The 26,837-nt window shown below is 43.3% G+C and overlaps 1 protein-coding gene across 2 annotated transcripts in view; it reads left to right on the top strand.

The window, feature by feature from the left end:
- Positions 1–26,837, top strand: part of LOC116956551 (interferon-induced very large GTPase 1-like) — an 85,736-nt gene that overhangs the window by 21,854 nt on the left and 37,045 nt on the right. For both annotated transcript variants that reach the window (XM_032978245.2, XM_076054378.1), the window contains exons 3-5: positions 281–365; positions 20,759–20,836; positions 23,083–23,217. In XM_032978245.2, coding sequence (XP_032834136.2) covers positions 281–365; positions 20,759–20,836; positions 23,083–23,217 — 298 coding nt within the window. The remainder of the gene's footprint in view (positions 1–280; positions 366–20,758; positions 20,837–23,082; positions 23,218–26,837) is intronic.

Here is a 26,837-nt window from a genome sequence, read left to right as displayed (position 1 = left end):
ATTACGGCATTAAGTAGAAATTTAAGATCATCGAAATACTGTTGCAGATGAGATATAGCAGAGCTGTATTGACCATGACTAATGATGATAAATATTATTGCAGTATTACACAGTATTTTAAGTAATTTTGAATGGTTTGCCAGTGTGTTTATAGATGTTTCGAGAAAGTGATCTGACAGTTTCTGCTTTAAACGCGTTCAAACGGGTAAACCGGAATTAACTCAATACACTTTGATGTCAGACAAACATAACACATCTGCAAAACCTGTACTGTTCACAGGTGGTCGGAATAAATCCAAACAAGACACATACAAGACGTCCAGTAATACAAAATGTACAGATGCAGGACCATATTATCAATCCAGGTATTGTATGCTACACAACTGTCACAGCAAGTGATGTGGACATAAGATAATTATGATTTAAGAATGGAAAAAAAACTCAATGAAAAGGCAATTAATGAAAGAAATATGATTCTAGCTTAGTATAGAAAGTAATTCTAAATGCTATACATGTAAAGTCATCCGTAATTACCAAAAATATATTAGCATTAAACATCAGTTTTCTATACTCTTTGGTTCTATTGGGTAAAGTCACGTGACTTTACCCAATAGAACCAAAGAGTATGGATCCTAGAAGTCACGAAAGCTTTAAATCTAGAATCAGTTTTCTAGCTTAACATGTAATAATCTTCTGAAACTAAATATATACATACCCTTGCAGAACTTCACACGTGAACAAAATACATCTCTCTAACTTGCAATGTACAGGTTATTTCTTCTTATTTTATAGTTACAATTTTTACTTTACTCGAGCTATCACATTTTATTTAGTAACTTTTTTAAAAATCACCACTACTTATATACTTTAAAACCCTTTAACACGTTTCATTAGTATATTTAGATTTACACTGCTCTACTGTATTATCCTACAGACCTACACTATCTCTGTTGAGCTATGCTGGACTGGTTTGCGATACTGTCTCCATCTCTATCCTTGTGTGCATGACTCAGAGCTCTGTCTAACCCACTGCTGCTCTTCTTCTTGTCTACAGGAAAGTTCGTATTGTCACAGAACATATTATTAAACCATAGCTAACCTTACGTTGTATATTTTCAGATTTAAACAGGTGTTTGTAACGTCCTGCCTTATGGGGCGTCCATAAATGACGTCACGCGATTTTGGACGATTTTTTATTCCCCCCCTTCGTTTTGTGACGTCACACGACGTCAAAAAGTCAGACCCCCCTTCAAATATGCCGTCACAAAGCTCTGCCCCCCCCTCCAAAAAAATAAAACATGCTTCAAATCGCTTTAAACAATTGTCATTGTAGCGTATTTAATGTGGCGCTGCACTCTGCTGTTGTAGGAGAAAACATTTATTAAAAAGTCGATTTAATTGAGTAGAACGTGTTGTCAATATTTATTTAAAGTTGCGCATTTTGATGTGACGTCAGATTTCTCAAACCCCCCCCCTCGTTACACATCGTCACAAATGTCTGACCCCCCCCCCCCCAGGTGCGTGACGTCATTTATGGACGGCCCCTTATATTAAATATTATCTATATACAGTATCATGATTCCATTGTATGTGTGTGTGCTACATAGCGATCGTGTAGTGGTTAGTGTGCCACGCTACGAACCTGGCGACCCTAGTTCGATTCCCGTTAACGGCCAACACCAGTGACAATAATGATCTAAACCGGTCCTGGGCCTCCTAGGCCAACTCAGCCTCAAATGAGTACCTGATGTGATGTGTAAAAACATCGCTACTGGGGAGACAAAGGCAGTCGGGCATGGTACTGGCCACCCACCCCTCGTGTGCCATGCCGACCTTCATAGGTAAATGATGACGACCACTTGTGTTGCGATCGAAACGTCGTGTGAGTTTTTGGGTCTTATGATTTTTTTTTATTTCCCATCTACGTGACTTTACCGAAAGAAGTCACTGATACAAGTGTTTGTTGATGTACGTATGTGCTCAGAATCATCAGTCGTACTTGACTGTTATAGAGCACAATACTGTCATTACCCGCTAGATGGCAGTCAAATTATGCGGATGGAATTCCGGATTTGCACGACAGACAGACAAATAATCCCTGGTGGGCAGTGTGGAACCTGTTGTTCCTACCTGTAAAAAACAATATCATGCAAGCCCACAGAGTTATAACAATGGTCAGCTGTTATTAACCTGGTAATGGTTGTCTTTGTTTCCAACGTACCTGCCGGATACTACTGCATTTTTCGCCCCCGTGCCCCACACTCAGCTTCCCACTTCTCACCTCCCACTTCCCCCCCCCACCAGCCTCACGTCTTCTCCCCCTAGCGCTCACGCAACCCCCCCTTCCTCCTACCCCACACTCCCCACCCCCTTTCTCTCTCTCTCCCCTTGCCTCCCCCCTCTCTTACCTATATAACCTCTTGCCACGGCAGCTCTCTCGCCTACTTCAGCATTTTATTGCTGTGGTTGTTCCACCTGATGAAGATTGCTTGTGTTGTGATCGAAATGTCGTGATTTGTTTTGTTTTATTTCTACCTACGTGACTTTACCGAAAGAACCAAAGAATATGGATTCCTGCAGTCACGAACGCTTAAAATCAAGATTGTATGGATGTATGTTGAACTTCTTTGACACCGTATGTAGCATTTCTAAATAAATACATTTTCAATCTAGATTTAAAAGTGCATAGCTCCAGTGTCTGCCTAATGTCAGAAGAGCATTCTAGAAGGCTACAGAATTGTATTTGAAAGCGGAAAGCGTTAGTTGCGGTGACCATCTTTGTCCAACAGCTAGCCAAAAGCCACTGTGAGGATGACCCGACTTTGCTCAGCGAGCACTGGATGGGCAGAGTCGAATATTTCAGTTCCCATAACAATCCGTGCTAAATGATGTTGTACACGCTGCAGCTTGGTAATGTTTTGCCAGACATCTCGTAGAGTAGTTAATAATCGAGCCTTGTCGATACTACGCTACACACCAACGTGTTGGCTTTGTCACAACTCAATAGTGGTTAAATGTGTCGAGTCGTGATATGAAAATTGCAGGACCTGGCCATATTTTGCACGTGGTGATCAAATGATATAATCTGGTTGAGTATGGTGGCATGGCTCTTTAGATGAGTTAAAAACTGAATCCCGGATTCTGCAGTTGCCAACCAGATGAACCTCTAATTTTCTTGGATAAAGCAGCATTTCCTTTAGCGCAAACCACACTTGTAATACACGCGTGCAATCTTCGAGGTAACTGAGGCTCTTCATATCAATTTATTTCTTCATTATGGTGTACAATTGTGTATCATCAGCATATTAATGGAACTTGATATCGTGCAATAATATAACATTGGTGATCACAGAGATATATGTTGAAAATAGCAAGGGTCCAAGGATGGACCCCTGTAGTACGCCAACGAGGCACGGCATAGACGATGACTGTTCGTCACCCAGCTTGATGAACTGTGATTGACCATGTCGGCATGACTCAATCTACCCAATGTTGTACCCGATACTCCAAAGCTTGACTTTAGCCATGCAATGAGTATATCATGGTCAATTGTGTCGAAGGCAACTGAGAGATCGAGGCCAATGAACCCTTTGGCATAAGAATCAGCCATTATCTTTTAGAGATCATCAGCAATTTTTCGTAGAGCCACCCCTGTGATTGTAACTTCCAGTACGCTGACTGCAAAGGGCCAAATCTGTCCATCGCAGCGACGTGGGAAGTAACCGCTTTTTAGTCGTGAAGTAGTATGCAAATTGATGTGCTGTGGGATTAGGGGAAGACGGCTGAGAGGGGCGGATGGATGAGATTAAGCGTTCAGAACAGTTGGCGGGTATTAGAGGCAAGGGACAAAATTATAATTAAGTAGTCCTGTTTGGCTACTTCTAAGGTGGCTAGAAAGTGAGTGAAAAGGGAGTCATAGGATGACCAGTTCTGAGCAGATGGGGAGGACTTCCACAATCATTCAGCTTTGCGTAGAGAACGACTATCAGATTTTAAGGGGGGTAAACCATGGCTGGAGGGGCTGAGGTGATGGGGAGCAGAGGCATAGGGGGGCTAGGTAGTTGAGGGAAGATAGTACCATAGAGAAGGAAGAAGTTGAAGAGTCAGGGCAGAGGGAGGAAAAGTCAGTGATAGAAGGGGGAAATAGATGCGGGAAGTCAGAGAGGGAGCGAAGGTTTCAGCAAACGATAGGGTGGGTAAGTGGGGGGATCGGAATGAGTAAGAGAACGTAATACAAATTGTGAGAGAAAGGATACAGTGGTTAGAGGAGGGGTGGAACTCAGTGGAGATAGGCGATGCATTGTCATGAAGGTAAGATAAGGTCCAGTGTACTGCCAGATTTAAGAATAGGGGATGAAAGCAGGTGAAGACCAAACAAATTGATTAGGAGGGAGTAGGGCAGGGGCAATGGTGCTGCGAAGTTGAAGATTGAAATCAACAAGGAGAATAAAGAGATGGAAGAGGGGGAGGATAGAGGAGAGAAGGCAGTTGAGGTGGTCAAATAAGGAAATATGGGGTCCTGAGGGATGGTAGATAATTAAAAGAGTTTTGCAGTCGGGGGAGGTAAAATTGAGCTGAAATTCAAGAAAATTAAGTGATAGTAGTTACAATGGAGCAACCAAACGACATGTTTCGGACCGCATTCGTGAACACAAAGCAGACCTGAAACACGGTAGGACCAACACCTCGGCCGTGGCAGATCACCGTTATCATTCAGTTGGCTCACATGACATTGACTTCTCTAAGACAGAGGTTCTTTGCAAGCCATCTGGCTACCATGAGAGATTCGTTCATGAGGCTATCCACATATACAAACACAGAGACAATTTCAACCGAGAAGATGGATTCTGGCCTAGCAATCATTGGAAGGATTTGATAAACCATTTCGGGTCTTAATTGATTGATCACGCTTAAGGTGGCTTTCAGACCGCATCCATTCTTTTTCGTCTCCCCCCTCCTCTTTTCCGAACATAGATGGACTCGTCCATCTGAACAAACTGTCAAATCTCTCTCCGTGGTACTAACGTTAAAAATAACCGCCACTTTTTTTCAAATGTTCTTGTTGTGGTTGTCACACCTGATGATGATTGCTTGTGTTGCGGTCGAAACATCGTGAGAATTTGATTGTTTTATATTTGTATTATTTTATTGTTTCCCTTCTACGTGACTTTACCTGAAAATTAAGTAGTTCCAGAGTGCAGAGATCCACGAGGGATGGGGGTATGCAAGCCAATGCTGCCACTCTTGCCAACTGGATGGGGAGGTGTGAAAGAATGAAGTGGCAGAAGAAGACAGGGCAGCGGGGGTGGCAGTGTTGAGTGGTGAGATCCAGATCTCAGTGAGAGCAAGGACATGGGGGTGTAAAGAAAAAAAGGCATTGAGGGTGTCCACAGGTTTATTCCAAACAAAACGTGCATTAAATAGGCCTAGTTTGAATGATCGGCGGATAGTCGGAGGATAAGGTCAGTGGTGATTAGTGTGTAATGGGGACAGCTGGCAGATAGAGAAATATGAGATGTGAGTTTAGAGATAACAAGTGGTGGTTATATACTTGAATGGCCCTGCGACCAGAGTGGTATTGATCCTCCTACAACCAGACCCCAGGTGATTGTAGGTGGGCCATCTCAGGATACTGAAGCTCTTGCAGACCAGTTACAGGCCAACATTCCCAAAATGTGGAGTCAAATGGCTCCAGCAGGGAGGCCCGGCAGTAGACTGTCATGAGGGAAAGTTGGAGGGTCGGGTAGCCGTAGTTGTGGTTGTGGAAGCGGTGATGATAGTAGTAGTGGTTGAGATCGGGGTTGGAAGTGGCAGTAGTCGAGGTAGTGATCGTGGCAGTAGATGAGATAGAAATGTTTGACGGTACTGTATGTGTGTAATATAAAATAAATATATACGTATATAAATGCAAGTGTATGTGAACACTATCTCAAGGCGTAAGTGTGCATATGATCCTTATGGCCGTACCCCAGGGTACCAAATAATAAAAAATGGCCGAGGCAATTAAATATGTTATTTCTGGGACACTATTTTTTCCAGGGGTGTACTTAACTCCGCGACTGGGGTACCAATCAATCCGAAATCAGTGCTACTCCACGATGTCGAAATGCCAAACATTAGCATTTAAAAATCCGTTATCGACAAAATCAACTTGAATAGTGCATCGTGTACAGCTCGTCGAGATGAGTCTATTGCCGCATCGCCGACCATCAACAGACTAAATATGACTGCATCACGGACATTGTGCGTGAACCGGGGTACTCTGGTACCCCGGGGTACCACCATAAGGTTCATACACATGAGTGAAGAAGTATTTTGAGTCTGAGTGAATATGTGTGAATGTAGAAGAAATAATTTTTTTCACAAATGTATTTTATGAACAAAACAATTCAGGTACACACATAGGGTATGAAAAAAAACATATTACGGATTACAGTGCAAATGGAAACCTGTCTAAACCGGATGTTCAATACACTCTATAACTCGTGTCTTCCTCAGCAATTCTACCCATGTAGGAGAAGAAAAAATTTTAAAGGTGGGGGAGGAGTGCCTAAATGCCCGAATAAATATCCACTGGTGGAGAGTTAGTAAAGAGGTTCCATGTTTGGTGGTAAGCTTCCTCCTTGCCCCTTAGTTTTGCACTTAGATGTTCGAAAGTGGCAATTTTTTACAATTTATTGGCCCATTCCTGCAGTGTGGTGGGAACATGCTCTTTTCAGTTGGCTATAATGGTGCATTTTGCCATAACATTTGGAAGTAGCAAGCGATAATAAAAAAAAAACTTCTTAATGTCAGGATATTCCCAAAAGACATGTCTGTATGTTTGAGGGGTGTCCATTGGGCATCGTGGGCTGTTTGGGGAGGCTGTTTTGTCGAATTTGGCTCTTGTTTGGTGAGTCAAGTAATAGCCATGGAGACATTTAAATTGTGTTTCTCTGAGAGGGGCTGAGTAAAGATTGTGTAGCATCCTAGCCCAGATTGTCTCTTTCGGCACTTCATATTAGAGCATCATTAAGGGAACAACAGATTTTGTCGGTGTTCATTCATATTACGGAAAACTTTTTTTTTTGGTTACCAGAGCATGACTGACTAAAAGCATGTTTTTTGTTCGGGATCCATGAGCCACACCGTTGTTTTGGGGGCAGTAAGGTTTAGAGATAGTTTCTTATCCTGTGAGTTGGGCATACTTAAGAAATCGGGAAGTGGATAAGTGGTTTTCTGTGCATAAGTTGTGGAAGGGTCGTAATTGTCCTTGTGAGTCTACTATATCTCGAATTAAGCGTGTGTTTTTATTTTGCCATTCCTGCCATATTATGGGTTTCTTATCTATTTTGAGAGATGGGTTTTCCCATAGAGCAGAATACAAAGCTAGGCCTCTTGGATATCCTAATTAAAATAATAGGGTTTTTCCCCTTTTTTCTGGCAACAAAACTGAAACCTTTTTAGGATGATTAATGTCTGCATTAGCCACAATACTTACAGTCAAATTGCAACAAAAAAAACACTCTGATAATATAAGCATTGTCCTTGAAACTGATTTGTCCACACCAGAGCCCTCATCACTTTGATAGTGCATTGTCTTTGAGCTGTATTCCTTTTGGCGTCATCTGGTCGAGCACCAATTGAGACGAGGCTCAAAAGAAAGCTGTCTCTGGTGTGGACCAATCAGTTTCAAGGACAATGCTTATATTATCAGAGTGTTTTTTTGTTTGCATTTTGACTGCAAGTATTGTGGTTAATGCAGATATGAATCATTGTAAAAAGGTATAAGTTTTCATCTTCTTTGGTTCTTTCGGTAAAGTCACGTAGAATGAGAATAAAATAATGAATTGATAAAATAACGCAATAATATTCTCACGACGTTTCGGCCACAACACAAGCGGCCTTCATCATGTGAAAGGACGAGACTGTCTGGAGGACAGCGCTGGAGTGAAAAAGCCACGCTCAGATAAGCTGTGTGAGAAGAAACAAAGCGCCTTGACAAAGGAATTAGCATTGAAATTAGCATTGAAATGGCTGAGTGATTAGCTTGTGAATGGTCACAGAAATGGCTATGTTAAAGTTAAAGCATACACATCCGCAGAGGCACCCCTTGACAAAGGAATTAGATTTCGATTTAAAGCTTTTGTGACTGCAATGATTCATCTTCTTTGGTTCTTTCGGTAAAGTCACGTAGAATGAGAATAAAATAATAAATTGTTGTGGCCGAAACGTCGTGAGAATATTATTGTGTTATTTTATTTTATCAATTTATTATTTTATTCTCATTCTACGTGACTTTACCGAAAGAACCAAAGAAGAAAAAGGAATTAGCATAGAATTTAGCATTGAAATAGCTGAGTGATTAGCTTGAAACTGGTTGCAGAAATAGCTATGTTAAAGTAAGAGCATACAAATTCACAGAGGCACCTATAACAAATCAAACAGGAGAATTTAGCATTGAAATAACTAGGCGAATTTAGCATTGAAATAACTGAGTGATTAGCTTGTGACTGGTCACAGAAATGGCTATGTTGAAGTCAAGGCCTACACATCTGAGCTATTCACAGTAACTGGGTATACACTCCAATATATAATGAATACTACATAGTGAACCAATAAAAAACTATAAAAAAAACTAAAATATAAATTTCCTCAATGTTATCAATAAACTCTATATATTCTCCAATCAGCTAAGCTACCAACAATAAGTCGTTATATATCACAATGCTATATGGCGAAAAAATGGGTGGATTCTTACCCTCAACTTTAGCAACACGGATAACTACGGGCCCCGTTCAGACGGACGAGTTCATCCATGGTCGGAACAGAGGAGGGGGAGAGAGACAGCTGCGAGGCGCTGTTATACTCCGTGTTGTAAACCATACCATTAACCGTGGTGTGAGAGGTATTAAGAGTCAATGCCAGCGAAAGAGCTGCAGTCTGAAGGTCATCGTAAAATACAATTAATTAAGAACGGAAATGGTTTAAAACATCTTTCCAATGGTTACTAAGCCAGAATCCATCTTCTCGGTTGAAATTGTCTCTGTGCTTGTATATGTGAATGGCCTCATGAACGAATCTCTCATGGTAGCCGGTTGGTTTGCAAAGAACCTCCGTCTTGGAGAAGTCAATGTCATGTGAGCCCACTGAATTATAACAGTGATCTGCCACGGCAGAGGAGTTCGTTCTACCGTGTTTCACTTCTGCTTTATGTTCGCGGATGCGGTCCGAGATACGTCGTTTGGTTTCTCCAATGTAGCTACTACCACAGAGGCACTTTAGTTTGTGAACGCCCGGGTACTGTATGTCTGGAACAGCATCTTTTACAGATGGAACTAGATCACGGATTTTATGTACTGTGTTGAATCGGACCTGGATCTTGTGTTTATTCAAGATTTTGGAGATCTTTTTAGTGACCCCTGCAATGTAGGGTAAGGTGATGGTTTTGAGTGGCTCCACAAGAGGATCCTTCTTCATGACTGGAGTGATGGCTTTGCGGATTGTGTAGTCGGAGTAACCATTAGCCCTGAGAGCCTGGTGTACGTGCTTGAGTTCACTGGTAATGTGTTCCTGGTCGGAAATGCATTGGGCTCTATGGTATAGAGTCTTGATGAGGGAATTCTTCTGGGATGGATGGTGGTGGGAATCCGGTTTCAAATAATCATCTGTATGTGTAGTTTTCCTGTAGACAGAGTGGCTCATTGAACCATCATGTCTCATTTTAATTAAGACATCCAAAAAGGGTAGTTTGCCATCTTTTTCGACCTCCATGGTAAATCTGATGGCTGGGTGTATGGAATTGATGTGGTCGCGGAATTGGTCTAGAGCAGGCTGGCCATGTGGCCAGATGACAAAGGTGTCATCCACGTACCTCTTCCATAAGGTCGGGCGTAGAGTGGCAGTCTGGATGGCGTCAGTTTCAAATTTTTCCATGAATACGTTGGCTACAACCGGAGATAAGCATGGTTTACAAGACGCAGTATAACAGCGCCTCGCAGCTGTCTCTCTCCCCCTCCTCTGTTCCGACCATGGATGAACTCGTCCGTCTGAACGGGGCCCGTAGCTATCCGTGTTGCTAATGTTGAGGGTAAGATTCCACCCATTTTATCGTCATATAGCATTGTGATATATAACGACTTATTGTTGGTAGCTTAGCTGATTGGAGAATATATAGAGTTTATTGATAACATTGAGGTAATTTATATTTTAGTTTTTTATAGTTTTTTATTGGTTCACTATATAGTATTCATTATATATTGTAGTGTATACCCAGTTACTGTGAATAGCTCAGATGTGTAGGCCTTGACATCAACATAGCCATTTCTGTGACCAGTCACAAGCTAATCACGCAGTTATTTCAATGCTAAATTCGCCTAGTTATTTCAATGCTAAATTCTCATGTTTGATTTGTACTAGGTGCCTCTGTGAATTTGTATGCTCTGACTTTAACATAGCTATTTCTGTAACCAGTTTCAAGCTAATCACTCAGCTATTTCAATGCTAAATTCTATGCTAATTCCTTTGTCAAGGTGTGCCTCTGTGGATGTGTATGCTTTAAATTAACTATTTCAGTGCTAAATTCTATGCTAATTCCTTTGTCAAGGGGTGCCTCTGCGGATGTGTATGCTTTAACTTTAACATAGCCATTTCTGTGACCAATCACAAGCTAATCACTCAGCCATTTCAATGCTAATTACTTTGTCAAGGCGCTTTGTTTCTTCTCACACAGCTTATCTGAGCGTGGCTTTTTCACTCCAGCGCTGTCCTCCAGACAGTCTCGTCCCTTCACCTGATGAAGGCCGCTTGTGTTGTGGCCGAAACGTCGTGAGAATATTATTGTGTTATTTTATTTTATCAATTTATTATTTTATTCTCATTCTACGTGACTTTACCGAAAGAACCAAAGAAGATGAATCCTTGCAGTCACGAAAGCTTTAAATCGAAACCTGAGGTCAAATTTGTTCTTTGAAACAGAGAGGAGATCCAGCTGGTAGTCTGCGGATTTTCTTGGAAGTACATCGTGAATAAATAAGATCTGGTGCACAAGCCGTCGAACATTAAGAGATGTTAAGTTTGACCTAATGTACAGATCACAGTGGTGAGTCCTATATGGGCATTTCAATGTAAATCTTAAGGCCGAGTGATAGATGGAATCAAGCTTCTTCAGTACAGTACTTGGGGCTGATTTATACACGATGTCACAGTAGTCAAGTAGAGGCAGTACGGTAGCTTTTATCAATTCCAAACGGAACATTGGGGGGAAGCAGTGCTTGTGTTCGATACAGAAAACCAATTTTTAATTTTGTCTTTTTACCAATATAATCAATGTGATCTTCAAAATTCAGTTTTGAATTCAGGATGACCCCAAGATACTTATAGATCTTGACTTGCTCTATTTGATAATCATTTAAGGAATGTAATCGGGGGAAAATAACTTCCTGCTTTAGTCTTGGTGAGAAGCATAGCACCTTGGTTTTGAAGGTATTCAGGACTAGTTAAAGAGCAACTAGCTGATATTGAGTTTGTTGAAATCACCCTGTAGCTTAGCAATCACGTCATCCAGAGAGCGGCCAGCAGTAATCAGTATCGTGTCATCTGCAAAAAGATTTACCCTGGAATGATCCAGGTCAGAAGCAGTGTGCATTCCAAACATTGAAGTGAATGCAAGTCGACTATAGGGACGAATGGAAGTTAGCAGCGAAAAGAGAAGGTAGGTTGTTGTAATTTTCACCCCTAAATACTTTGTTCTGCTTAGTGACCAGACGAACTGGGCGTTCTAAATCTCAGGAAAAGGTTGCATAGATGGTGTCAGTAGCATAATCTCTGAGTTTGCTATATTTAGCTTATATCCTGCTGCTGTGCTGTAAATATTGATAGTATAGAGCATGTTTGGGATAGATTCAGAGGGGTTGGTTAGTGTTATGAGAATGTCGATAGCATATACAGTAAAGGTATTTTCATACTTTCTCTCCCAGGACCTTGTACCCCCCTTTATTTTGTTTGATATTCTCAGGGCCATTGCCAGTCGTTCTATAGCTATTGCAAAAGAGTGGCGATAGAGGACATACCTGTCTCGTGCGTCTACTTAGAGGGAATCCAAGCTATTAATGCTCTGATAGTGCACTGTCTTTGTGCTGTTCGCCTTTTGGCGTCATCTGGTCTAACATTTTTTGAATCTAGGCTCTAAAGAAATATCTCAGGTGTGGACCAATCAATTTCAAGGACAATGCATATATTGCCGAAGCATGATTTGGTTTGCATGTTCACCACAACTATGTGTGGTTAATAGAGACATGATTCCTTGCAAAAGGTTTTGGTTTGGTGTTTTAACATCTTAACATCTGATATATTGCCAGAAAGGGTAAAACCATTGTTATATTTTGATACTGGCAAGAAAGGTCCCAAGAATTCCCTAATGTCGTCTGAAATCTGCATCAGTAATTACGTCTTTAAGAAGCGTTGCATTGAGTGACCATGTTCTGTGAACAAGCTTTTCTCGGTTAGAGATAAAATGGAGGGTAATAGGAGCATAGTCAAATAGTTGAAATTCCATGATTTTGGTCTCTGTAATTTGTGGGAGCAGTGTTCTGGGTATCAAAAAAATGCCAATTCGAGATAGCCTTTTGTGGGTTCGGGATATGTGAATGTAGTAGTTTTCAAGGGGGTGGGTTGTATGCCAAGAGTATATGAGATAGAGTTTTGACATCATAGCTAGTAGGGCTTTCCTGTCCTTTTTTCTCTTTAGGTGGAAGGGGAGTTTTTTTTCTATTCTAGGGTTGAAAATCAGGTTCTGGTCCCCCCCCTATAATGACAATATCAAGAACGTTTGAATGTAGGTGCTTTGTGACCATTTTTATTGTGGAGGTGTTAACTTGAGGGGGGTTATGGACATTGCAGTGTCAAAGGGGTTCAATCTTGATTTGAAGCTTTCGTGACTGCAGGAATCCATACTCTTTGCTTCTTTTTGTAAAGTCTCATATGTAGAAAAATAAAATACAAATAATATAAAATAATATATAACCATATATGCTATATTGTTTTTATTTAATTTTTCTACCTACGTGACTTTACCGAAAGAACCAAAGAGTGTGTCAAAGGCATGTCTTCTATTTTTCAACACACTTTTATGGAGGATGTGAAGGTATTTTTTTTTGGATGCAACTGCAACACCTCAGAATCAGAATCAGAAAGGGTTTTATTCGCCATGAAAGTTCACACCGACACGGAATTTACTTTGGCAGGATGGTGCATACATTCAACATATAGGAATCTAAAATCTTAAATAAGTTTTAAACAAGTCTTACTATAATAATAAGGGTTAAAAGTCTAACTAACACCAAGGGGCTGAAGTATATAAAATTGAATAAATATCGAATATAAAATAGCTTCAAGATATAATTTAAAAATAAAAAATACAAATAGGTTAACATAGTTAATATCGGCAAGGTGTCATTATGTAGATAAAATGTTAATATCAGTGTTAGCCCTTGCGCTTGTTTAACAGGCCAGCAGCAGATGGGAAGAAACTGTTTTTATGGCGTGAGATTTTGGTCCTGATGGACCGAAGCCTTCTGCCGGAGGGGAGTAGCTGAAACAGAGAGTGTCCAGGGTGGGAGGAATCGGTCACAATCTTCCTCACTCGCCTCATGGTCCCTGTCGTGTGCAGGTCCTCGAGGGTTGGTAGATTGCAGGCAATTACCTTCTCAGCAGTGTGGATGATACGCTGCAGTCTGCTCTTGTCCTTGGCAGTGGCAGCAGCGTACCAGACGGTTATGGAGGAGGTGAGGATGGATTCAATGATCGCTGTATAGAATTGCACCATCATTGTCTTTGGCAGGTTGAATTTCTTCAGCTGCCGTAGAAAGTACATCCTCTGTTGAGCTCTCTTGGTGAGGGAGCTGATGTTCAGTTCCCACTTGAGGTCCCGGGAGAGAATAGTGCCTAGGAAGCGGAAGGACTCTACAATTTTGACTGGGGAGTCTAACAGGGTGATGGGGGTGAGTGGGGCTGTATTCTTCCTGAAGTCCACAACCATCTCAACTGTCTTTAGAGCATTTAGCTCTAAGTTGTTCTGGCTAAACCAGGTCACCAGGTTGTCAGCTTCCCACCTATAGTCAGACTCATCCCCACCAGAGATCAGCCCAATGAGGGTGGTGTCGTCCGCAAACTTCAAGAGTTTGACGGACAGATGATTGGAGGTGCAGCTGTGGTATACAGGAGTTCCGGTGCTGATGGAACTGGAGTCAGAGACTTGTGTTCCCAGCTTAACGCACTGCTTCCTGTCAGACAGGAAGTCTGTCATCCACCTGCAGGTGGAGTAGGGCACGTTCAGCTGGAATAGCTTGTCCTGAAGCAGGGCAGGGATGATGGTGTTGAAGGCAGAGGTGAAGTCCACAAACAGGATCCTGGCGTAGGATGCTGGGGCATCCAGATGCAGTAGGGTGAAGTGGAGGGACATGTTAACTGCGTCGTCCACAGACCTGTTGGCTCTGTAGGCAAACTGAAGGGGGTCCAGGAGAGGGTCTGTGATGGCTTTGAGGTGTGCCAGAACCAGGCGCTCAAAAGACTTAATTACCACACATGTAAGGGCGACCGGTCTGTAATCATTTAGTCCTGTTGGCCTTAGCTTTTTGGGCACAGGGATGGTGGTGGAGGACTTGAGACAGGCTGGTACATGGCATGTCTCCAGGGAGGTGTTAAAGATGTTGGTGAACACCGGAGACAGCTGGTCAGCGCAGTGCCTGAGGGTGGCTGGAGAGACAGAGTCCGGCCCGGCTGCTTTGCGTGGATTCTGCCTCTTGAAAAGTCTATTAACTTCTCCCTCCTGAAAGGAGAGAGTCGTCTCTGTAGTATGGGTGGGGGATGGCGCCTCTTGGGTGGGAAGGGGTGGTTCAGGACAGTCCAATTGTCTTCCAAATCTACGGTAGAAGTCGTTCAGGTCGTTGGCTAGGCGGGAGTCGTTAGTGGTGTGGGGGGCTCTGGGTTTGTAGTTGGTGATCTGCCTGAGCCCTCTCCAGACAGAAGCAGCGTCGTTAGTAGAGAACTGGTGTTTTAGTCTCTCTGAGTACAGTCGTTTAGCCTCTCTCACCGCTTTGCTAAACCTGTTCTTTGAATCTGTCTCTATCCCCACTCCTAAACGCTTCCTCCTTCTCCAACCTCAACCTTCTGAGCTTTGCTGAGAACCAGGGCTTGTTGTTGTTAAAGTTCACCTTGGTACGTGTTGGGATACAGCAGTCCTCACAGAAGCTGATGTAGGACGGCACAGCCTCTGTGAGTTCATCCAGACTATTGGTAGCAGTTGTGAACATATCCCAGTCAGTACAGTCTAAGCACGCCCGCAAATCTTCCACAGCCTCACTGGCCCACTGTTTAGATGTCCTCACAGCAGGTTTACAGAGTTTTAGTTTCTGCCTGTATGCAGGAATCAGGTGGACCATGGCATGGTCAGAGTGTCCTAGTGCTGCTCGGGGGACAGCGTGGTAGGCTCTACTGACTGTAGTGTAGCAGTGATCCAGAGTGTTCCCTTCTCTGGTTGGGCATTTAATGAACTGTATGTATTTGGGGAGTTCGTGGCTGAGATTACCTTTGTTAAAGTCGCCAAGTACGATAACCAACGAATCTGGATTTGCTCGCTCCACACTCAGAATCTGATCGGCGAGCATGCGTTGGGCCTCTTTAACCTGAGGACAAGACGGCAAATAAACTCCGACCAAAATGAGCGACGCGAACTCGCGAGGCGAGTAAAACGGTTTACAGGTTATAAAAATTGATTCAAGGAGTGGAGAACAATGTTCCAGAATCACTGTGACATCTACACACCAGCCACTGTTAATGTAAAAACAAATACCACCGCCTTTCGTCTTGCCGGGGAGTGCTATGTCACGATCCGATCTTACAAGATGGAATCCTGCTAGTTGTAGCGAAGTGTCCGGAATCAAATCACACAGCCATGTCCCCGTGAAGCACAAAACAGAAGATGAAAGAAAGTCTTTGTTTTTTACCATCAGTAGCTGAAGTTCATCCATTTTGTTGTACAGTGAACGTACGTTGGAGAGGAAAAAGCTCGGAAGCACTGTTTGGATCCCGCATCTGCGTAGCCGTACTAGAGCCCCCGACCGTTTACCCCTTGGGCGGCGTTTCACTGCTTGAGCAAAGCCTAGCGCGGCATTGACTAGAATGCCTACTAATTCTGCCGCTGGAAGCAGAAAAGTAGGAATTAAATCCACAGGAGTTGTTTCCCTGATATATAAAAGTTCGTCTCTTGTTAGAGAACTCCGAAAATCTTGGCAAAACACTGATTTAACAGACAAAACAAGACAAAACAGGGCGCACCGACCGGCTGAGGCTACCATCATCGGTGCCATCTTCGCACCAGCACGGGTGTGCTGAACAGCAGGACTCTCTCACCAGCACGGGTGTGTTGAACAGCAGGCCCCTCTCACCAACACGGGTGTGATGAACAGTAGGCCCCTCACCAGCACGGGTGTGATGAACAGTAGGCCTCTCTCACCAGCACCGGTGTGTTGAACAGCAGGCCCCTCTCACCAACACGGGTGTGATGAACAGCAGGCCCCTCTCACCAGCACGGGTGTGATGAACAGTAGGCCTCTCTCACCAGCACGGGTGTGTTGAACAGCAGGCCCCTCTCACCAGCACAGGTGTGCTGAACAGCAGGCCCCTCTCACCAGCACGGGTGTGATGAACAGTAGGCCTCTCTCACCAACACGGGTGTGATGAACAGCAAGCCCCTCTCACCAGCACGGGTGTGCTGAACAGCAAGCCCCTCTCACCAGCACGGGTGTGCTGAACAACAGGCCCCTCAACAGCAGGCCTCTCTCACCAGCACAAGTGTGCTGAACAGCAGGCCCCTCTCACCAGCACGGGTGTGCTGAACAGCAGGCCCCTCAGCAGCAGGCCTCTCTCACCAGCACAGGTGTGCTGAACAGCAGGCCCCTCTCACCAGCACGGGTGTGCTGAACAACAGGCCTCTCTCACCAACACGGGTGTGATGAACAGCATGCCCCTCTCACCAGCACGGGTGTGCTGAGCAGCAGGCCCCTCTCACCAGCACAGGTGTGCTGAACAGCAGGCCCCTCTCACCAGCACGGGTGTGCTGAACAGCAGGCCCCTCTCACCAGCACGGGTGTGCTGAACAGCAGGCCCCTCTCACCAGCACAGGTGTGCTGAGCAGCAGGCCCCTCTCACCAGCACAGGTGTGCTGAACAGCAGGCCCCTCTCACCAGCACGGGTGTGCTGAACAGCAGGCCCCTCTCACCAGCACGGGTGTGCTGAACAGCAGGCCTCTCTCACCAGCACGGGTGTGCTGAACAGCAGCCCCCTCTCACCGGCACGGGTGTGCTGAACAGTAGGCCCCTCAACACGGGGGTGCTGAACAGCAGGCCTCTCTCACCAGCACGGGTGTGCTGAACAGCAGGCCCCTCAACAGCAGGCCCCTCTCACCAGCACGGGTGTGCTGAACAGCAGGCCTCTCTCACCAGCACGGGTGTGCTGAACAGCAGGCCCCTCAACAGCAGGCCCCTCTCACCAGCACAGGTGTGCTGAACAGCAGGCCCCTCTCACCAGCACGGGTGTGCTGAACATCAGGCCTCTCTCACCAACACGGGTGTGATGAACAGCAAGCCCCTCTCACCAGCACGGGTGTGCTGAACAGCAAGCCCCTCTCACCAGCACGGGTGTGCTGAACAACAGGCCCCTCAACAGCAGGCCTCTCTCACCAGCACAAGTGTGCTGAACAGCAGGCCCCTCTCACCAGCACGGGTGTGCTGAACAGCAGGCCCCTCAACAGCAGGCCTCTCTCACCAGCACAGGTGTGCTGAACAGCAGGCCCCTCTCACCAGCACGGGTGTGCTGAACAACAGGCCTCTCTCACCAACACGGGTGTGATGAACAGCATGCCCCTCTCACCAGCACGGGTGTGCTGAACAGCAGGCCTCTCTCACCAGCACGGGTGTGCTGAACAGCAGGCCCCTCAACAGCAGGCCTCTCTCACCAGCACAGGTGTGCTGAACAGCAGGCCCCTCTCACCAGCACGGGTGTGCTGAACAGCAGGCCTCTCTCACCAGCACGGGTGTGCTGAAAAGCAGGCCCCTCAACAGCAGGCCTCTCTCTCCAGCACGGGTGTGCTGAACAGCAGGCCCCTCTCAAGACAAAACTGGACAAAACAGGGCGCACCAACTGGCCGAGGCTGCCATCATCGGCGCCATCTTGTTTCTAACCTCTACTTTGAGATGTATGCGTTGCTGTAAAAACCTTTCCCACCCATGACAGCTGTAGTTTAACTGAGTCAGGTAAAGTTAAGTGGGTTTCTCGTAGAAAATAAATCAGTTTGTAGATTGTTTAAGTATCTCAGTGTTCTCTCTCTTGATTGGGTGGTTGAGACAATTAACATTTAAGGAGTACCTTGTCAGTAGGCTTGGGCAGGGATAGGATGCTGCTCATCCCCGGGCATTATAGAGGTTGAAAGGGGGTAGTCGGAGGGCAAAAGACAAGGGAAGGAGATAGGGAGGGTGCACCAAATACCGGCGGTACTAACTAAAACTATTCTTGCTTCCCGCATTGCATGTTGGACCTCCTATTTCTGACCCACAACAGTTGAGAGGGGTTCTATGTTTATTTATCTGGTCTGAATGCTATTCTCAGCACCTTAGTGGGGTGGTATTACCCTCTCCAACTTTCCCCTTTTTATTTGTGCTTGATTCTGGCCTACTGTCTAGGCCCATTGAGGCATTCTGGTCTATGGTCAACTAACTACCAACAATTCAACTAGCTTAATCCGCAGATAAATTTTGTTTTTATTCAATTGCACTATACTCTCTGGTTCTTTCGGTAAAGTCACGTAGATATAAAAAATAATAAAAGAGAACTCGACGTTTCGGTCACAACACAAGCGTCTGTCTTCAGGTGAGAAAATTATCTGTATTTGTGGCTGTATATAGGCACGGGAAGGGGAAAGGAGTTTTGGCGCGGTTTATCATGATAAACCGCACCAAGTTTTGACTGCTATGATTTTCACCCACCCACCCGTGTGTCTTGTTGTCCAATTACAAATTGGAGCTCCTTTACTTGCTAATTTCTCCAGCCCCACCCTTCCCTGCATGCCACAAACCCTCCCTCCTCTCCCCTGTGAACTCCTACAGCAACGATTCGACAATACTCCTTCCCCCCCCCCCCCCCCCCCCGTGCCTATATAAAGCCACAACAGCAGAGGGACGCTTGTGTTGCGACTGAAATGTCGTGTTTTCTTTTATTAGTTTTTCTATCTTTTCTATCTAAGTGACTTTACCGAAAGAGAGTCCTGCAGTCATGAAAGCTTCAAATCAACTGCACTAGTTGTTATATTTGTAACTATGAGAAAAATAAGGCTGTCCATTACTAACGGCTCATCTTTTGGTGTGAAGGCTAGGAGGTGCTTACAGTATACTGCACCCCCCGTTGTGAACATCTTACCACATCTTTAATCCCTCCTTTAGTTTTGTAAGTGAAGCACACTGAACTGGGATCACCGAAACAATGACAACACTGAAAATTGTAGACAAATTTTGACATAATAATAAATATATATATAAATTCTACATCTGAAGTTTTCGTGACTGCAAGGATCCACTCTTTGGTTTTTTTGAAAAAGTAATGTAGATAAAAAAAAATGAAAAGAACTAAATTACATCACAAATTAAAATAACATACAAAATGAAAACAACTCAATTAAATCACGACGTTTCGCAAGCAACACAAGGCTCCGTCTTCAGGTGTAACTGCCACAGCAAAATTACTCATGTGAATAAAGAGAGCTGTTTAGAGAACCGTGATGGTGTGCTGTTTTTGAGTTGTACGCCTTATGGCGTCTTCTGGTCCAACACCAGTGGAGACTAGGCTCTAAGAAAAGCCGTCTCGGGTGTGGACCAATCAAATTCAAGGACAGTGCATATTATCAGAGTTGTCTTTTTTGTTTGCATTTTGACTACTTGTGTTGTGGTTATTGCAAACATGATCCCTTGTATAAAGGTGTCAGTTTTTGTGCCAGATAAAAGGGTAAAAACCTATTACTATATCTTGTTACTGGCAAAAGAGGTCTCATAATGCTCTTATAGTTGTTAAAATCTGTGCGGTTCCCCTTCTTAAAGACGGGGACCACCAGGGCATCCTTCCAATCCTGTGGAACCCGTCCTGTGGTCCAGACAGTTGTGATGATGTCATGTAGGGCAGTCTGCAAACAGATGCCACCCTCAGCATTTCTCTTGGGAAATCATCTCTTCCCGGTGCTTTTCCTAAGCTCAGGCTCCGAATCGCCCCTCACACTTTCTCCACAGATGGCACCTCAGCCAACCATTCAGAATGAGTGGCTACTTCTGACAATATTTGAGACACGGCAGCCCTAACAGGGTCGTCCCCACCTAGCCCCATGATGATGTCTGGGCTGAGGGAATTCCCCTCCCCCAAGACCTCACAAAATGCTCTTGGCTACGTACAGTGTGAAATAAGATCAACATACATTAACATTGGTTGACAACCAGGAAACATTGCATTACTATAACAGCAAACCGCTCAGTTTATTATGCTGAACATTTAATACAAGATATTTCAGATTATTATTAACAAATCTGCAGGGTATAAGTGTTGGAACTAAACACATTTTATTTGCACGTACCTTTGTTTAGAATATGACCTAAAAGGCAGATAATGAAATTAGATTAACCATGTATGAAGAGGAGCCATATTTACGACGTTTAGTGATGTATTATTTCCAATTATATTTCAGAATATCTTCAAGTTTTCCGAGAAGTCAAGACTATCATGATGATGAAGAACAAGGCTGCATCAAGAAGCACTCACAAAGGTACATCCAAAGAATTCCACCACGACATGGCATACACAATGTACTCTGTAAGGTACTATTAATTGCAATAATAACTTAAATAATAACTGTAGAGATCCACAATTCAAGCCTATTTGCATGAATTAGATTGAGATCATTAAATTGATAAACTCATCTAATGAATGTTTCTCCAAATTCCGCCTAGATGGGGTGGGTTAAACTAATTGTGATCGATTGACAAAATATGTTAGTGATTGCATATTAATGTATCAAATATCAATTATACAACCCCATTTGGGCTGAATTGCATATGAATTTCAACAAATAATCAAAATCCAACCAAAGCTGACTCATTGCTTGAGTTTCAACAGCACAAACGTAAAACAAATTGCAATTCACATACATTATACGCACTGAATATACTGCGAAAAGTGAATAAAACAAGCTAGTTCCTTAACTACATTTCCATCAATCTACTGGGGTGGCTGTGGTATTGCTCAGATACAACGTGCCACTTGTGTTCAAGGGAGGGAATGGAACCCAGGTTTCTGGAAGCCTAGAGTGTTGCACTAATACTCTTTGGTTCTATTGGGTAAAGTCACGTAAGTAAAAAATAAAATAACAAATTCTCACGACGTTTCGGCCACAACACAAGCGGCCTTCATCAGGTGAAGGGACGAGACTGTCTGGAGGACAGCGCTAGAGTGAAAAAAGCCACGCTCAGATCACGACCTTTAAGCTGTGTGAGAAGAAACAAAGCGCCTTGACAAAGGAATTAGCATATAATTTAGCATTGAAATGGCTCATTGAAATAGCTAAGTTAAAGTATACACATCCGCAGAGGCACCCCTTGACAAAGGAATTAGCAAATAAATTAGCATTGAAATAGCTGAGTGATTAGCTTGTAACTGGTCACAGAAATAGCTATGTTAAAGTCAGAGCATATACATTCACCGAGGCACCTAGTACAAATCAAACAGGAGAATTTAGCGAAACACAACCACGCTCAGACCGCGGACCTTTAAACTGTGTGCGAGCAAACAAGGTGTCCTGACAAAGAAATTAGCATAAAAATTAGCATTTGATTGGCCGATTTTAGAAAAGAGGTGGTGTACGTGCCGGTGGACTTGCCATTTGGCGCGGGGGGGGGGGGAGGGAGTTTATCTATTGATGGTGTGAAAAAGGAATTTATAAGAGCTGCGAAAGTTTGGGGTACCACTACTTGAAAAATATACTGTACCATTGAAATTAGTTTAATGTTTAGTTCGATTTAGAACATCTTTCCAATGGTTGCTTAATTTGAGACCATCTTCTTGGTTGAAATTGTGTCTGTGTTTGTAGATCTGAATTGCCTCGTGAACAAATCTCTGATAAAAACCCGTGGGTTTGCAAAGAACCTTGGTATCGGAGAAAATTATATCGTGATCACCCATAGCGTTGTAACAGTGATCAGCCACGGCAGAATAATTCGTTTTGCCGTGTTTCAATTCTGATTTGTGCTCGCGAATTCAGTCAGAGACATGTCGCTTTGTCTCCCCGATATAGCAATCACCGCAGGTACAACTCAATTTGCAAACCCCGGGGTACTGTAAGTCAGGAATGACATCCTTCACGGATGGGATCAGATCACGAATTTTGTGTACTGTATTGAACCGGACCTGGATCTTGTGTTTGTTTAGAAGTGAATTGAAACATGTACACCTGGCCCTCAAAAGGAATGGTTACTCTGACCGTACCATCCGCCAAGCTGTTTCTCCCTCCATACAGAAACAACCACTTGATACTCCGGTCAAAACCATCACACTACCATATATAGCAGGCGTTACTAAAAAGATTTCCAAAATTCTAAACAAACACAAGATCCAGGTCCGGTTCAATACAGTACACAAAATTCGTGATCTGATCCCATCCGTGAAGGATGTCATTCATGTTGTTTTTTTTTACCTACGTGACTTTACCCAATAGAACCAAAGAGTATGGATCCTAGCAGTCACGAAAGCTTTAAATCTAGAATTGTTGCACTAATCACAACACACCATTGTAAATGTTTTCACTTTCACAACATGGTAACTTTTTTACATATATGTGAATATCAAATACTTCACCTGGAAAGTCCGTTAAGATGCAACACAATGTGTAAGGTTGTCAACAGAACTATTCAAAACAGACCTTAGACTGAAAATGTTCCACTGTAAACTAAATGTGTTTTGTGTATGGAGCATTAAAGTGTTTAACAATGGTAACACTGTGTTTAATATATTTCACAGTGTCAGGGACAACATTCACATATTTGAGGCTAAAGCACAAACCACAAAAGCAGTTATCAAGCAATCCAACTCCTACTATGCTGAGTCAAGTTATTCAAAAGAAATTGGAGATAAAAAATCCACATCCACATACAGGTAAGCATGGTTCATGAAGGCTGTGAAAGAAAGTTGTGGCAGTCAAAATCTAGTCATGTAATTTATCATCACATGCCAGTTCTCAGAAGACACGTTTCTGTTTATAGGATGTCACGTGCTCATAACAGAACATCAATGTATGCACTTGATGTAAAGAGTTTTCACTAGTACAAACAAGGATCAAATGAAACGAGTGTAGAAATTGAAATAACGTCTAGGGCAGTTGGGTATCTTCAAGTGATCAAAAACACCCTTCAAGTCACAACACAGTAGCTGGATTCCAAATCTAAACTATAACAGACACTTATCATATCTTACAAAATTTAATATGATATTTTTAACAAGCATTTTACAAGAAATATTTTAATATCTAAAATAAAACATCTGCCCAAAACATCTGTTGTACCTCCTACAGTCCCTTATAATACTGCATAAACGAAACAATACGTATTTACATAATTGATTAAAAAATGTTACGCAAAATTGTCTTATCAATATGTAAATTAGATTAAATATATTTTATACTCTTTGTTTTTTTTCGGTAAAGTCACGTAGGTTAAAAGAAAAGAAAAAAACAACTAAATTAAAACACGACGTTTCGGAGGCAACACAAGCTTCCGTCTTCAGATGGTACAGACACAGTAAAAATTCGCTGTATCCTCAAATAAAACGGCTCTGGAATACCAGGGATTATATACAGGTTAAGGGGGGGGGGAGGAGCTAGCAAGGGACGTGGGTGGGGAGGGTAGGTCTGTACCACCTGAAGACGGAAGCTTGTGTTGCCTCCGAAACGTCGTGTTTTAAAAACAAAGAGTATGAATCATTGCAGTCACGAAAGCTTCAAATCTAGAATTAATTATATTTGATTTACAATAAACATATGATACAATTATTATTTCTTATACCAGTGTAGTGGGCCCAACTGAGTCGCAGACGAACTTCTAAGAGGCAACGCATTTATTACACCAACACGAATACACAAAGGGGTAGCTGCCCCTTTACCAGATACAGCCTAGGGTGTTGGACCACCTATCTAATTACACTAACATAATAGGAGTTAGATACAACTGACCGGACCCCTCTCGGGTCCCGGACCACGTGTTGGAGGCTTCTTCTTGACGTAGAACGTAGATCTTCAGATGACGGTAGCAACGACAACCGCGGTCCCTGCGGGGACCCGGCTTATATGCTCCTGGGTCAGGGCTGGCTCCGCCCTTGGCCCCGCCCACCTTCGAGAGAGCTCTGGCTCTCTCTCGACTCTTCTCGAGCCCACCTTCCCCCGGACACGTGACCACCCCGTAGCCTCCATCTGGGGGCACCCTGTCGACTTTACCGGTCACGTGCCATCGGGGTCAACCAGAGGGCCATGGCCCAGGGTAACCCTGTCCCTGGGCTGACACTCTCCCACTCCCTCTGGTAGGAGACAGCACTGCACGCCCATGCATGGTGCCACTGTGCTATCCCAGTGCTCACCAAGATCACACTAGGGCTGGTACTACACCCACCTACGTGGTGTTCGCAAAGACGGTGCATCGCACGCCATGCTTTGCTAGAGCCGGCATTACTCGGTGACATGCACGATCCTACTAAATATGTGATATTCGTGATGTGAGTACATCGCACACCTTGCCTCTCTAGGGGCAGCATCATACAGTGACATCTGTGATGTCACTACACCCGTATCAGGAATCTAAGCACTGATAAAACACCTGTTTCTGCCCCCCACATAAGCTCAATGTTAAAATTAAACTTAGTCAGCCATTTTGTTCCTTCCCAATGAACAGCACAACGCAACACAACATCAAATGTTAACGGTTCCAAAAACAACTTCTATTTTCATCACCAAAACACTCTAATAATCTTCCAATTACGTTATATCTATCAATTCTAGTTATTATTCACACTCATAGAACTAATTAAATTGCTTACCACGAGGCCGATTTCTCAAGGGGAAACGTCATGGAAAAACGGCAACCAATACAACTAAAAAATAAGTGAAAATCTCGTACCTGCAAGTGATCAGAAACACCCTCCATGTCACAACACCGCAGTTGAATTCTGCTGTTAATGAAAATGTGCGCCAGTGTTAATGTTGTAGACTCAATTATTATAAGTATCTTATCTATTGAAATCAAATTTATCAACGTCTTAATTGTGCACATTTTCATTGCCACCAATATCTCAATCAACAGTCAATTAACATTACCAAGGTCCTGTCAGTTGATTGACATTCAAGTAAATATAAATTTAAGTTTCATCTTATTGGAGCAAATGCAATCTAAAGCTTACCAGTACGGAGTCAGCCAAAATCTAAACTGGGGGCATACCCCATACCCTGCTGTGCACGTGGGGGTCCGCGTCTAATCGCTGATAACCTTTGACGTCACATAGAATAAAACACGCATCTGGCTACCCGTAGCTATTACAGCTGTGAAACGTAATACAAAAAATGTCTTAGATTGAATCAACTCTTTGAGTGTTTTTCCTTAAAATCCCTTGGTGGTTACTATTAAACCCATACACAGTGAGTCAGACATTTTTCATACTATTCGTCATTGTATTGTTCCTACTAAATTACTCGGGATTGGGAATGCACATTAATTAATTATATAAGCAATCACACTCTAACTGAAATTTAGATTCGTGGCCCAGCAGAAGAGTGAGTAACATCTGGTGTGCTAATTTGATTATGTCCAGATGTTGATCTACCTGGTCAATGAGCATTCCCCAATGCCATCCTTGAAATAGATGAGCTAACTTCTTGAAGTGCGATATCCAAAATTTCATCCTCTTCATATATGAGCTGAGATCAAAATTAGGAAAGAAAGAAATGGACCTCAACAAGATGGAGTGATTTCAGAAAATGAATCCTATTTTATTCTACTCTTGCATATGACAAGATATTCAGGAGCTAAATGCCAATAGATGTTTTCTAACCACGGGAGTGCTTTAGAAGGTTGGTGTAGTTTTAAGTAGCACAAACAACAGTGGTACATTGTAGAGGGCTTGGTTGATGGGTTGATGGTTATCCTTGGCAAGAAAACATGTAAATACCCTTTAGTTTGCATGTCTCTGCTGATATTTGGTGACAGAATTTGACCAGAAAAGGAATCAATGTGATTGATATCGGTTTCAGTGTGGTTCGGCGATGGTGTACATTGTGTTATTTAATTGTGCATCTCTCAGTTTTGTGTACGAGTTTCTGGACCAGGCTGGCGCACAATACTCTGCCACTGAATATATCAAAGATATATAAGGTGGCAGTTGACAGTACATCAGCTGAGGCATCCGAGGTTCATCCTGCAAATATTTGCAGCAGGACGGTTCTTGATTTGGTCTTTCCACAGAACTGTTGAAAGTGGAGCTTGAATATCAGGCTTATGTACATAATGACCCCTGGATATCTTGGAGTGAAGTCTTAGCGCACTGGGCTACCACAGTGGTGGAAATATGCTTCTAATAAGTTGGATCAGTTGTTAGAATATTAGCAATGTTCTTGAGGTTTATACCCTATGCGGCAAGAGCTATGTCATCTGCACATATACTCTTGCGAGGTAATGTATAATGTAGGCTACTTAAATATATATCCGTGTATCGTCAGTTCACTTACCTGTGTGTCT

This window comes from Petromyzon marinus, chromosome 66 (assembly GCF_048934315.1).
Source record: "Petromyzon marinus isolate PM22_M1 ecotype Great Lakes invasive population chromosome 66, UKy_Petmar_22M1.pri1.0, whole genome shotgun sequence".
In the NCBI taxonomy this organism is placed as follows: Eukaryota; Metazoa; Chordata; class Hyperoartia; order Petromyzontiformes; family Petromyzontidae; genus Petromyzon; species Petromyzon marinus.
Note: the sequence above shows the minus strand (reverse complement) of the source record. Positions and strands in the feature narration are given on the sequence as shown.